General features: G+C 40.8%; 1 protein-coding gene across 2 annotated transcripts in view; it reads left to right on the forward strand.

Annotated features, from left to right (window-relative positions):
• Positions 1-14492, forward strand: part of MAMDC2 (MAM domain containing 2) — a 181263-nt gene that overhangs the window by 116630 nt on the left and 50141 nt on the right. For both annotated transcript variants that reach the window (XM_077148410.1, XM_077148409.1), the window contains exon 9: positions 345-610. In XM_077148410.1, the coding sequence (XP_077004525.1) occupies positions 345-610 (266 nt within the window). The remainder of the gene's footprint in view (positions 1-344; positions 611-14492) is intronic.

Genomic DNA, 14492 nt, shown 5'->3' on the forward strand with positions numbered 1-14492 from the left:
GTCAACCCAGCTGGCAGCCCCAACATGATCTCCCCTTTCTGGTTTATGAAGAGTATAAATCCTAATTGGTGACTGGACTCTGGGAATAGGCAGTTAGAAATCTATACTGGTTTATGAATTGTATTTAGGATTGAAGGAGCTTTTATTTGCAAGAGAGCCATGTACATATTTTCTACCAAGGAAGCCACAAACATTAGAAAAGGTTTTCTGTCATCTACAGCCTGTAGAAATCATCTCTGCTGGCAAATTCCACTACTTTAATCAAATGTGTCCACCTGATAATCTGGGCTAGATTGTTGAACCTTTTCTTTGCTGCTATTCTGAAGGCTTTGTCTTCTTTGCAGGGTATTACTTGTTGGCCAATACAAAGTTCACATCTCAGCCTGGCTACATTGGACGGCTCTATGGTCCCTCCCTCCCAGGAAACTTGCAGTATTGTCTGCGTTTTTATTATGCCATCTATGGGTTTTTAAAAATGAGTGACACCCTAGCAGTTTATATCTTTGAAGAGAACCACGTGGTTCAGGAGAAGATCTGGTCTGTATTGGAGTCCCCAAGGGGTGTTTGGATGCAAGCGGAGATCACCTTTAAGAAGCCCATGCCAACCAAGGTACAGTGGAACCAGCACAATACTTTGTTCACTTTCAGTTGCTGAACTGGGTTTTAAAAAAAGAGAGCATACTTCTGCTTAGCTACATTCAACTGGTGATATGTTATTTTCCTTGTTTGGGCTGACAGTTCCACCCTGCACCATACCCCCAGCCGTGCATAAATTACTCCTCCAGTTCTTTTCAGCTTTCTGTGTCTCTGAATCATGGCCACCTAAGGGAGTTTGCTAGTTGCTTATTTCTTTGATTGCCTGAGAATGATCCAAAGACAGGGAATACATGAATAGTACAAGTTACTTTTACAAGCCAACAGCTAAACTTCAGTTTGGGGTCATGATTCACACATGTGTGCATACCCATGGGAATGCTGGTGTAAAAAAAGGATGAGCTCAATGAGATAGAGTTTACACTGAGCAGCTTTAAGATCAACTACCTAAGGCTCGAGCTAAACAGAATGGGGAAAGTCAATAAAAAATGAGGACCCAACACTGCCCAACTAGACAGAATTTACATAAGGGAACTATTGAAAACTAATTTTGATAGCAATGGGAATGCAAAAAGAGAGACCTTATTGCAAGGAGAATGTAAAAGAAAGCTGTCTCTCCAGAGCTGAACAACTCATAAACTTAAAGAAGTTTTACCGATGGAATAATTTCTGGTTGACTTAAAGAAGAGATGAAACTAGTATGGGGAAACCCTTTTTGTGTCCACTGCTCAGTTAATCAGCAAATATTTTTCAAGTAACCTCTTTATACAAGTAAGAGTCAGGAAGGAAAAGAAAGGTTCCTTCCTTCAAACAGATTACTTACACAGTGGGAACTCAATAAATATTGTTGACTGAATGGATGAATCAGTTGATCCTGTACATTATCCAGGAATTACCCCAAATCCAGGCTTCCAAGGGGAAGATACAAGCCCAGGAGAGCAGTATAACTGTCTGCAGAAACACTAATGACCCGAACTTCTCTCAGGTATAATGATCTCAACACAATCTTAGTTATATGCCCATCTATAATTTCCTACTGAGGAAATTTTGTACACCATCCCCATCAGAAGATTGCTTTTGCACCATTGGAATATTCTCCAGAGCATGAGTAAATCTTTACAATGATTAAGCAAAGTTCTTTAAAAATCTTTACAAAGTTCTTTTTCATTTCCGAGAAGAAATTATAATTATAATGACATGGCAGCCTCCTTGACTTACTGATTTCTAAAAGGGTTAGAATCATTTATAATACTCATAGCAGAGTGTAAACTTTAAGTTTTACCACCATCTCACAGGTACTGCTTGTTTGTATTTTTATGCCAATTAGATAGGCAACATTGTGTGTTTCTCCTTCTTAATTTCCTTGTACTTTGAGTCCCTGACTAAACTGAACTATTCAGCTTGGCCCTCTCTATGGCCAGTAGAAGGAACAAATTGATGTTTCTTTTGCCAGATTCCTAATCCTAGCCTAGGCTCAGTCCCCGCAAGCTTACTGCCTAGCTAATTCCAAACATTTTCTGAATCAGCCTTTCTTTCCATAAACGTCATCTGACCTTTGCTGCATACTTGAATTTTCTCTTTGATCCATAAGTCCCAGAGATGTCAAAGTTGCTTTGTACCACTTGGGAATCCCAAAGACTTAACTTGCTTTTCCATTACCAATTTAACTTGTGCAAGCTAAATTTATTTATTTATGGTAATACATATGCATGATTAAGGAGCAGATGTGCACAAAATTCACACCATCAGGAATGTTCCAGAAAGTAACTAAATATTTGTTCTACTCATACCCTATTTTCTGATGTTCAGAAAAAAAATGGAGGGGGGATATAATGAGTATTTCATTCACTCCTTTGACCTTCATTTATTTGGTTATTCATTCATTCATTCACCCATCCACTTATTTATTCCTTCATTCAACTGACATTTAGTAGGTATTTGCTCAGTTCAGGGAATATAAAGATGAATGAGACTTAGATCCTACCCATGAGAGATGAAAGATAATAGAAGATATAGTTACACAATCAACTGACTTATTGTAGTGCAATATCTATCCCACAGAAGGACAGTGTAGAAAAGTAAGGAACAGTTCTACCAATTGGATATACAAAGAATAAGGACAAATAGAGACCCAAATGAGCTGGTGTTTGGAGGGTTAAGACTCAGGCCATGGTGGACTCTAACTCTCACTTACACTGTCGCCCCTTCTCCCCATGTTCTCTCCTCAAAGAGACTCAAGTTGAAGGAAGGCCCACCCATTTCTTCCCAGTGAGTGCCTGCTCTTACCTGTCTTCTGACAAGTAAAGGGGTCCCAGAGAATTTACCTTTCCTTCTTTGGTGGTTGAGTTCCAGCCCTCCCAGCAGCTGCACCACTCCTATCCAACCACTCAGGGAAAAATGGATCTAGAATCAATGGGGACAGGAATGTAGAAGGAATTAGTCATGGATTCAGCCCCAGTGTGGATGAAGAGATGCTGCAACTCAACACTAGAAAGCTCCAGATACATGTCTGAAGGTGGCCCATAATTTTGGTAGGTCCCTGCTAAACAGAATTCGCTCCTCGGAGAATGAGAGAACAAATTGATATTCACCATAGAGGCATGCATTAAGTCAGACAGGAAACCAAAGATCTCTTACTTATGTAACATTACTTATGTCACAGATGGAAATAAGCATTCACAAAGTATATAAGAAAAGGGAAAAAGTGAAAAGTCAGTTTCCCTTGCCACTCCCTACCCCTGAACTCAAACTCCAGTTCTCCCCAGAGGTAGCCACTTGGTTTTTTTTTAAAATATTTCTGATGGTTTCTTTTGTAGTTCTAAATATTATATTTCCATCTCCATTTCTCCATTTTTTAACCTTAAGAGTATTTACCAACTCCTACTCTGAAAGATAAAGAATTTAGCTTACTTATTTAATCTCTCTCCCTTTCCCTCTCGTCTTCATAATTTTTAGTTACAGTTTTATGCCTCTTGGTCCCCTTTATAATTTTAGTATGTATTGCCATCTGGATTAGGATCCATAAACTTTAGACAAGGTCTCTTGACACTCCATTATGTCAGATGAATAAATTCTCACCCCTGCATTTCCCTTCCCCTCTCTTCCCCAATTTTACTTCTCAGACTCTCTCAGATATACAATTATTTTTACATTGTCATAGCCTATAGCTTTCATAACCCTTTAATCCTGTCTCCTGTGCCTTGCCTATGGCTCGATTTCCCAATGGGGACCCCTCATCATTTGGGGAAGGACAATTCTGCCTTTATATGGAACCATCCCTCACATTACAGAATTTTTAACGTCTGCAGTTATTTCATTCTTGGATGAGAACCCCTGGTCTATAAGTTAATTCTAAAAATTGAACTTAAAATCCAAGAAACAGTGTTGACAATTTTGTAGTTATTAAAGTATTCGTGCCTGAAGAACCAAGTAGTAGAGATAGACTGTGCTGCTGAGAGATGTTTTAAGCATCAGGTTCAAACAAGCATTTCAAAACAAGGGTTTTAAGCATGCTGGCTCCAAACAAACCTTTCTTTTATTATCGTTGCTATAAGAAGTTGTCTTAGTTTGCCATAGCTGCTATCATTAATATCACAACATGGATTGGCTTAAACAACAGCAATTTATTGGCTCACAATTTTGAAGCTAGAAGGATTCCAAAATCAAGATACCAGCAAGACTTTCTCAAGTCTGTATGTTCTGGTGCTGGCTGTTGGCAACCCATTGGATCCCTTGGTTTGTGTATCTATCTACGATCATGTGGCTATGTCCTCTTCTTTCTAACTTCTGTGACTTCCTTGTTATCTTTATCAGGTCTTCAGTAATCCACATTAAGACTAACCTCACTCAGTTGGACCATGCCTTAACTAAAAATAATATCTTCAAAAGGTCTTACTTATAGGAAGTTCACACCCATAGGAATACAGATTAAAATTAAAGTTAGAATTACACTGGGGTACATAATTCAATCTACCACAGAAGTAAGTGCTTTCCTCATCATATCTTATACTAGCTATCCAATTGTGCATACAATTGTACATACAATTTCTAGTCTGCTGCACAGCAGTCTTCATGGGATTTCTTTTCATTACATTCCTGGATTAGTTCCAGTTTTTTTTTTAATCTCACTTATTCCTCTTTTCTCCTATTCCTTTTTCATTTTACCAGTTCTGTCCTTAAGGAATCTTTTTAAAGGACTAGAAAGAATTCTTACGTAGGAACATAGAAAACCTTGCATGCCTCAGTATGTTGTTGCTTCATTTGGGAAGTTATGGAAATTTGGTTATGGAATTTAACCCAATACTATGGCAGACTAAGGAATTTCAAGTTAAAAAAAATTTTACCCTCAGAACTTTGGAGGCAGTATTCTACCATCTTCTACTTTCTAGTGTAGCTGTAGAGAAGCCTGATGCTTTTCCTATATGTGACTTGATTTTTCCTCTTTGAATGCTTTGAGTGCTTTTAGGGTCTTTCTCTTCCTTGGTGTTCTGGAATTTCACCCTAGCATGACTAGGTAAAAACAATGCAGATAATTTTTATACCCATACTGCTAGGTAATTCAATCTGAAGTCTCTTTTTTTTTCTGCAGTTCTAGAAATTATTCTTCTCTGATTGCTCTATGTACTCAGTTTTCTTGGGAATTCTTTTTTAATTATCTTGACTCTTCCCACTGAACCTCTATGCCACTATTTTCTCCTCATTTATTCTGTCTCTTTCTGTTTGAATTCTATGTTCTAGGAGATTTCTACTTTTTCTTCTGGCCTATCTTTTAATATTTTAATTTCAACAGTCATATTTTTAATATCTAAGAATTCTTTCCATTCAGTTCTTTTTTCTTAGAAGCCTTTTCTTGTTTTATAGATACAGTGCCTTCTCAGCATTTCTCTGAAGGTTTTAAGTAAAATATTTGCATGCTTTATAAGTACTCTTCTCCTCCCCTAATTAACTCTGCTGTCTTTAGGGCCAGATTTTCTGTTTATTCAACTCGAAGTTTCCCTTGAATGCTATCGGTTTTCCTCAAATACCTGGGTGGCCCCTGGTTTTCAGATCATATTCATTGATTCAGGACTAGGCTACTTATTGCAGGTAGCCCACGGGATTTTCCTCTGACATGTGGTATATCTTCCTCCCAGTCAGGTCTCCCTCCTGGATGGAAGCGTTACCTGAAAGCTGAGAACTAGCAGCTGGCACGCTCTTATTTTGGAGGTTTCATTAGAGAAAGGGCATCTAAGCTGCTCTCTTCCCAGCCAATGCTATTTGGGGTGCTTACAATGACACCAGAGCCCCTCCTTCTCCAAAGTAGTAGGTGCAAATGAGTAGATGGCTTGCTTGCAGGAATGAGAGGGAGAGTCAAAGGATCTGTGCCTTCAAACAATAATCAAATCCTCTTCCAAATTCTTCTCTGCCTCTCTTTGATTCTGAGCCATAAAAACCCTATGAAGCCCCCCCTGGAAATGACGGTCTGTCCCTACTTAAGCACGGAAAATAATAACCTGGAGGCGCCAAGCTATTGCTCCTTCTTCATCAACAGAAATATATTAGCATTTCATCTGCCAGATTTGATGGGAATCTCTACTATTATATAGATCCCTGTCCTCTTTTTTATGGCTTTTATGACTTTTTCCCCCTTTTGCACTTACTTGGTGCTATAGAGGGAAAAGAGGGTGAGAGAAGAAATGGGCTCAGTCTGTCAGATTTTCTGTGCACTATCTTACTTAAAACCCCGCAAGACACCCTATGTCTTTGTTATTTTGAATTTAACAAATGAAGAAACAGAGGCTCATTAGTAAGTAATTTTCCCAAGTTCATAAAGCTCATAAGTGGCTAAGCTGGGGATCAAACTCAGCTCTGTCTGATTCTAAAGCCTGAGTTTTTTCCAATAATAGAGTGAAACATTAGAAGCTGGACTCAGCAGTATACAACAAAAGAAAGACAGCAATTTCTCACAGTAGCTACCATTGCTTTTCTTTTCTCCTGATTCAGGATTCAGGTAATTTCTGCCCCTAAAGTATATTAACAAACTTCCTGACCCAGGTAATGAAGATAGGAAAGAAGAGTGGAAACAAACCCAGATTTTTTAGTCAGACTCTACAGCTTGCCAGGTATATGACCTTAGCAAGCCCAGTTAACTTTTGGGAGCCTTAATTCTCCACCGGTAAATTGAAGGTTATAACACCACCTGTACTCATTTGCAAGTGCTGCTGGAATGCAATATAACAGAAATGGAATGGTTTTTAAAAAGGGTATTTAATAAGTTGCAAGTTACAATTCTAAAGCTGTGAAAATGTCCAAATTATGGCACCAAACAAGAAGAAACTTTCGCTCAAGAAAGACTGATGCTGCTGGAACACCTCTGTCAGCTGGGAAGGTACATTGCTGGCATCTGCTGTTCCTTTGCTCCTGGGCTCTATTGCTTTCAACCTCTGTTTCCTGTGGTTTCCTTTCTAAGTGTCTGTGGGCCTTCACTTAGCTCCTCTAGAACACAACTCTGGAGGGTCTGGTTTGTTTAGCATCTCACGGGAAGGCACATGGTAATGTCTGCTGAGCTCTGCTTGTGTCTAAGCATCTGCCTTCTCTGTCAGCACTTCAAGCATCTCTAAATATCCGTGACTCTGTGAGCTCTGAAGCAGTTGTTCTCCAAGCATCTGCATCCGATGTTTCTTCAAAATGTTTCCCCTTTTAAAGGATTCTAGTAAACTAATCAAGACCCATTTTGAATGGGTGGAGTCACATCTCCATCTAATCAAAAGACCACACCCACAATTGGGCATGTCACGGCTCCTGCAGAGATAGTCTAATCAATGGTTTCCATCCTGCGATAATTGAATCAAGATTAAAAGAAATGGCTGCACCCACAAGATTGGATCAGGATTGGAACATGGCTTTTCTAGGGTACATAAACCAGCACACTGCCCTAGGATGGTTGTGAGGTGAATTAATGCATTTAACTGTACGGTGCTGTCAGATATTAGCCTGTGAATACCATCCTTCTTATCATCACTGTTCCTGAGATACCAGGTGGACACATAAAGTCTTTGCCTCTGATATTTCCTTTTCTTATTTCTGTCCTCTTGGCAACATTTGATACAGTGGACCACAAACATCTCCTGAAATATGTTCCTCCCATGATCTCAGGTCTTTTTGCTAGTTCTTAGCTGTCAATATCACTGATTCTCAATTGAAGGCAACTTTGCCCTCTTGGGGGGCATTAGGCAATGTCTGGAGACGTTTTCGTTGTCACAACTGTGAATGGGGGGAGGGGTGGTCCTGGCATCTACTGGGTAGTGACCAAAAATCCTGCTAATCCTTGAACAATGCACAGGGCAGCCCTCCACACCAAAGAATTACCTGGCCCGAAATGTCAGTAGCTCCAACACTGAGAAACTGGTTTAATTGAGCTCTTTAAGATTTCTGAGTCTCTTTCCTTTGCTCCTCTTGTCTTCTCATCCTTATTTCTGTTCCCAGGCGAACTCATCCATTTCCATGGCTTCCAAATACCAAAACTTCCTAAACACCTCGATCTAACACTGAGCTCTCCTGGTTCCAAACAAATATCCTAGTTGCCTACTGTGCATCTCTACATGGAAATCTCTGGCTATTAAAAACAAACATGCCCAAACTTATTCCTTCTCCATCGTTCATGATCTCAATGTTTAAACAGCAATAGCCTCTGCCCAGTTGTTCAAGCTAAAAACCTGGGGAGGGACACTTTTCCACATCTCTTAATTCACCTCCTAAATATCTTCCATAGCCATCCCTTTTTCTCCCACCTCTCTGCCACTCTCCTCATTAGACTGTCATTATCTCTTGCCTGGTTTACTATGATGGATTTTGAACTCTTATCCAACCCCCACCTGTAATCCACTCTTGCTTCCCCTCCCATCTGTCTTCCCGCTTAGCTGCAGAATTATCCTGGTGAGACAGTAACTGCCTACAGCAACCTTTTGGTTTCCTAGTTCACCAAGGGGAAAGGCTTTTTGTGCTCTGTCTCGGCCCCCTGGATAGCTTCCCCCAGTGCTCTCCCCAGTCCAATCGCAATTCACGATCATTTCCTGGAGCGCACACTGCTCTCTCCTGCCTCGGGCTGTTGCATATCCTGTTTCCTCTGCTTAAATTTCTTATTTAGAGTTCAGCTTAAACCTTCCCCTCCTCTGAGAATCCTTCATAGATTCCACTCCCTGGGAATCTTATACTTCTCCTCCGTTGTCTTGGAGACGACATAACCCAGTGAGTAGAAGCGCAGACATGGGAGCCTGTCTAGTTTCAAATTCTAATTCTACCATTTATTTCTTAGGCAGCCTTGGGCAATTTTCTTAATCCCTTTTCTTCCTTTCTTTTCTTATTTGAAACCTAAAATCTAGCGGAGTATTTGGTGCACACATGTTCAATAGCTGTCTGTCAACTGACTGTCTGGTTCTGATTTAGAGCAGTAGTTATCGACCCTCATTAAAATCACCTGCTCTTACTTTTCTTTTTTTGTATGTTGCATGGCGGGGTCACATTTCATTCTCTTTCCATGTGAGTATCCCATTATTGCAGCACCATCTGTTGAATTTTTTTGTTTGTTTGTTTGTTTTTGTTAGTTTCTTTTTGTTTGTTTGTTTTGGGAAGTGCCATGGGCTGGGAATCGAAGGGTCTCCCGCATGGCAGGCAAGAATTCTACCACTGAACTACCCTCACACCCCCTGGAGAGCTTTTAAAATGCTGATGCCCAAGACTGACTCCAGACCAACTGTCAGAAGTAGGAGTCCCAGGAAAGCAGGCTCCAAGATGGAGCTGAGCATGCAGAAAGTTTGGAGTGCTCTTGGAATCAATGCTGATAAAAGGAAAGGAAGGACACAGGATTGGGCAAGGAAGGCATTGGGCCTTAAAGGGCGCTCAGAAGCTGGTGTGGGCTTTCAGTGTTATCCAGAATTAGGGCATCATTGACTTTATAGTCCCATATGACTAGTCACTGGCTGCTGGCTACCTCAGGAAGGGAGTATTGGCTGGGGCAGACAACTCTCTTTAGCTGAGACACTTGCTGGAGAGGGTTCACACACTGTCTGCAGAGAGCACTTCCAGCAACTAGGGGCATAAGTCCTTCATACCTCAGGGAGAATTTTAGCAGCACATCACAGCATCTCCTATACCCAAGTAGGTCAGAATCTCTTGGGGAGGGGTCTGGGAGTCAGTATTTTGTAAAGCACCCCAGGCGATTGTAGCATACACCACAGAGAATTATCATCCTAAGCAACTAGCTATGATAATGGCAGAAAAGAAAAAAGCTAAAGAAAAGACAGTATTTTTCAGGATCACATTCAGCTAAGCTCTGCTGAAATGAGGCCTGGTGGACCAGCAGGCCCCGTGGTGGCTAACAGCCAGGGGAGGTACGTGTCTGTGTGACATCTATGCCCAGGTCACCTGCCCAAAATGCCAAGAGATGGTACTGCGGCCACCACAGCTGGAGGGACAGAGTTGGATGAATCGTCTTCTTGCCCATAGGTAGCTTTCCCAGTATGAAAGGTAGAGTCAGATCTACTCTAGTGTTCCCCTTAGGGCGAGAAATCCCCTTCAAAGTTTAGGAGATGTAAGAGTCTGCTAGAGATGTGGCATCACCAGTGCATGATTATCTTTCCCATATGTGGTTTCTGTTCACAGACTGTACATGTTTCTCCAGATATTCTTGCCATTTAGAAAAGGGCTTTTTAAAGACAGAACCCGCAGAATAAGCACATGGTAAATATTTGTCAGCTGTTGCAATCTGTCTGTAGGTTTCTATCAGCTGTTCTCTACGGTCTGATAACTCAGTTTCAAGCTGCTGACAGTTTAAATGATTCACCTGAGTGCATTGAGTTTACCATAACCATATATTTTATAATGGTTGGATTTTATGGTGCCTGAGAAACTAAAATGAACTTGGTAGAACTTCTGGAGACTTCATAGTTTTACCTAAGTCTGACGAGATGTGAATTCATTGTGGTTTAGCATGTACCTACTGTGTGCTGAGCAGCATGTGCTCTTTCATTTAATCAGTGAACAATATGATACAAAAACACATTCCAAATTGACAGAAGAAACTGAAGTTTCAACAAGTAAAAATGGTTTGGTTCTTCCCGTTCTTTTGCTGCTCTCCCAACTTCCAGACCGAATCCCTAACAGTGATAACTCTCAAATACATCTCATATATTTGTCCATTTGTCCATCTCCCCAGCCTCCACCCTGGTCCAAGCCACCCAAACTACTTCACAGTCTTCCTAACTGCTTCCTTTTCTGCTTCTGCCTTGCTCTCCCTTGACTCCTCACACAGTAGCCAGAATCATCTTCTCAAAACAGAAATGAGATCATGCCCTTCCCCTGCCTGAAACTGTCCAGTGGCTTTTAGAAAGCAACACTTCTTATCATGTGTAGAAGACCCTGCATGGTCTGGCTTTTGCATGGATTGAGGACCTCATGATCCCTCACTCTCCCTCTGTTCACATAATCACATAGACATACAGGTGTGCCCCTGTCCTCTCGGTTCCCAGGCTCATCTTCATCAGGGCCATTATACTTGCAGCCCTCTCTGCATAGTGCACTCCTCTCTCCTACTCCCATGCCAGGCTGATTCTCATGGTCAAGGACTTCATCACAGAAAGGGCCCTCCCTGACTACCCAATCTATAACCCCCTCTCCCCACCCCTAAATTGTTCCCCATCAAATTGCCTAGTTTATTTTATGCTCAGCACTTATCCCAATCTGAAATTGTCTTGATTTTTTGTTTTCATGTTCATTGTCCATCTCTCTTCTCCCATAAAAATATCACCTTCATGAGGACAGGGATTCTATCGATCTTGTTCTGTATCCACGGCATCTAACACTGTGCCTGGTACAAAGTAGGTCATCCATAATATTTTATTCAATAAATTTTGTTTTGTGCATACATGGTCAATGAATGAATGGATGGATGGACTCTCTAAGGTAGGGATGTGACAGAGCTGGAGTTCAGACCCCTGTCTATCCAATACTGGATCCTGCCCTTTGGACAGGATATCTTTAGGTGCTCAGAGTCTCCAACCACTCCTGGGAAAGCCCTGTTCTTGTACAGCTGGAAACAGTAAGGTTCCCTAGCCTGCCTTTGGGGTCTAAGTACTATTTATTTACTTTTCACAACATCCACAGTCAGTGAAATGTCTCTTTCCATTGCCCTTAGCATCCTGGAAGGCAGAGTTAGAGGAACCCACTGTCACCCAGTTGTTCTACTAAAACCAAATGCCTAAACTCAGAGCCTATTACACACGTCATTGTTAGAAAGAACTATCCAGCCTAGGCTTCACATCTCCGCCAACCTATTCTAAAGCTAGTCAGTGTGACTTGTCAGGACTCAAAGAGAGCTAAGAGCAGCATTTTCACACTTGTTCCCTAACTTGGAAGCCTTATAGTTGAGTTTTGACTACACCTGACCTAATCCTAGTGCTGATTTTCACTGGTGGAAATGGTTGGTGAATATGTTTGTGTATCTATACTACATATTTAAAATAACAACTGTCTTCCCATATATTTGCATTGCTTCTTAGTACAACCTGCTTTTGTTTACATTATTTTTACCTCTCAGTAAGCAGGACCAGACTCAGTGTGTTGTCAGGTGGGATCAGAGATGAGCTGAAGGAGGGGACACCTAAGTAGAGAGGTACAGGAGTCAAAATGCACCTTTCAGCCTCTGTCCCCTGGTTTCTCCTCCCTCACTCCCAGCACCTTCATGCTGTCTGCTCTGTACTCAAGTCAGGTGACATTATGCTTTGGATGCTTCTTTATCTTTCTTTCCCCTATTAGTACTTACCCAAACTGTAATAAGGACAATGGGCCAATTAAATTAAAAACTTCCTGCTCCCTCCCCTCGATAGTGTAATCCATAGCTCTATTTAAGAAACAATGGCAATGGTAAGAATGGCCCCTAGACTGTTTTGGCAGAGTGGCTGCTCAATTCTGTGTAATGTCAGCACAGCTGCCGACAACAACAGGAACTTTTATTGAGCCCTTTCCATGGGCCAGGCACCGTGCACAGCACTTGAGATACATTTGCTTCATGGGACCATCAAGACACCCTAGGCAGGAAAGCTTTATAGCTCCATTTTACAGATGAGGAAAACTTAAGCAGAATAGTAAGGACATTGCCCAACACCACACAGCTAGTGTGAACTAGCTAAACTAGTTCTAGGTTTTAGAACTGAGAGCTAAAACCAGGTCTTTCTGACTCTAGAATTTTGACACTACCCCTTAATGCCTCCCAGCGCCCTCTTGTGACTCATGTGAAAAGTGTAGGATGAGTTAAGTCTGGTCTTAACACTCAGGTTTCAAAAAATTTCTAGAACTTTACTATTAACCCTCAGTTGTTCAATTTTAGAAATAACTTCAGCTCCTACATGTGGTCAAAATCCAAATAGGTTCAATGCAGACAAAGGAGAGCCGTGGGTTAGAGGGAAAATATAGCTTAATGCTTAAGTGTTGGCTGTGGGTTCTCTGCTGTTTATGGCTTATGTAATGTGAACTGTTATGTAACAGTGCTGAGCCTCACTTGCTCAGGTGAAAAATGGACATTCTAGTAGTACCTACTTCGCAGTATTATTGTGAAGATACAACGAGATGCATCAGGTCAACCCCTAGCAGAGGACCAGGCACATAGTTAGCATTTATTAAATTTAGCTGAAAAGAGAAAGACTAAAGAATGTGTTTTCTAGGTCCCAATCCTTGTAAGGTTTCATAGGGCAACATTGTTGTTTACAGCATCTCTTTAGTAAGTGGATAATTCTTCACCCTGGTTTTTGCTGTAAAAATATTCTTTAAGCTAAAAATCAGGACAGAATTAAATCCATGTTTTAACAGTACTTGACTTTCTTGAAGAAATGGCTGATTTAACATGATCATGAACAGTCCACAATAATTTTTTTGGTGTTTTAGAAACAGTTTGAAAGGGCGTGATTCATGGAATGGTTTTCTTGGTCTGTTTTTCCTCCTCCACTTTACTGGAGAGAGAGCAGGTAATCAAGAGTTATCTTGAGAGTTTTGTACATGAGCGAGGATAATGAGGAGAGAAAACAATTCACTCCACATGCTTTTCTGAAAAGCCAGAATGTCAAGAGAGACTAGAGAGTGATCGTCAGAAATTCCGCAGAAACAGAGTACAAACATTAACCTGTGTGCATTCAAATTTTAAGTTTAACATTATTCTTAGTCACTGTAGCACATATATTAGATCCTACAATACCTTCTGACCTAAAACTAGTTTTCCCTTTAAACAAAGAGCTTCAAATGTTTTGTTATAAAAGCACTGGGAGGAAATCAATATTGTGTTCATTCAATATCTCTTTTGGAATGGATTGTTAAAACGACCCATAATTAGAGAATGACCAGGTATTGTGTTTCATCCGGATCTGTCTTAATGACCAGCTCAGCAGTCGTTAAAATCTTCATGCTAATCTCTTCTAAGTCTACCACTTTCCTCTGTTATAAGATTCAAAAACATATAAATACACCTCAAAAGCCATGTATGGATTTGGGAGAAAAAAACCCATCTGGACAGGATGAAAAAATATAAATACATTTTTTTTCACTGAGCAAGAACCCCACGTCAGCCCTTCCCAGAGTATATCCTATGGAGCACAGATCCCAGGGGTTCTGTGGCCAAATGAGGATGGGAAGTTTTGCATACTCTATCTCCACTTCCTTCCAACACACACATATGTGAAGATTTATGATGCACAGTAACATATCAGAAATTCTGGTAAGTTCTACATTAAAGAATCCTACTTGACTTTGCTTTTAAGGTGACGGTTTTCCTGAAGTATTTGACCTAAAACCTTTGACTTTGTATAGCTCCTGATAGCAGCATGCTGTTATCATAGCATTTAATACACTCTCTATAAATTATCTGCTAACCTGCC

Source organism: Tamandua tetradactyla, chromosome 2 (assembly GCF_023851605.1).
Source record: "Tamandua tetradactyla isolate mTamTet1 chromosome 2, mTamTet1.pri, whole genome shotgun sequence".
Taxonomy (NCBI): domain Eukaryota; kingdom Metazoa; phylum Chordata; class Mammalia; order Pilosa; family Myrmecophagidae; genus Tamandua; species Tamandua tetradactyla.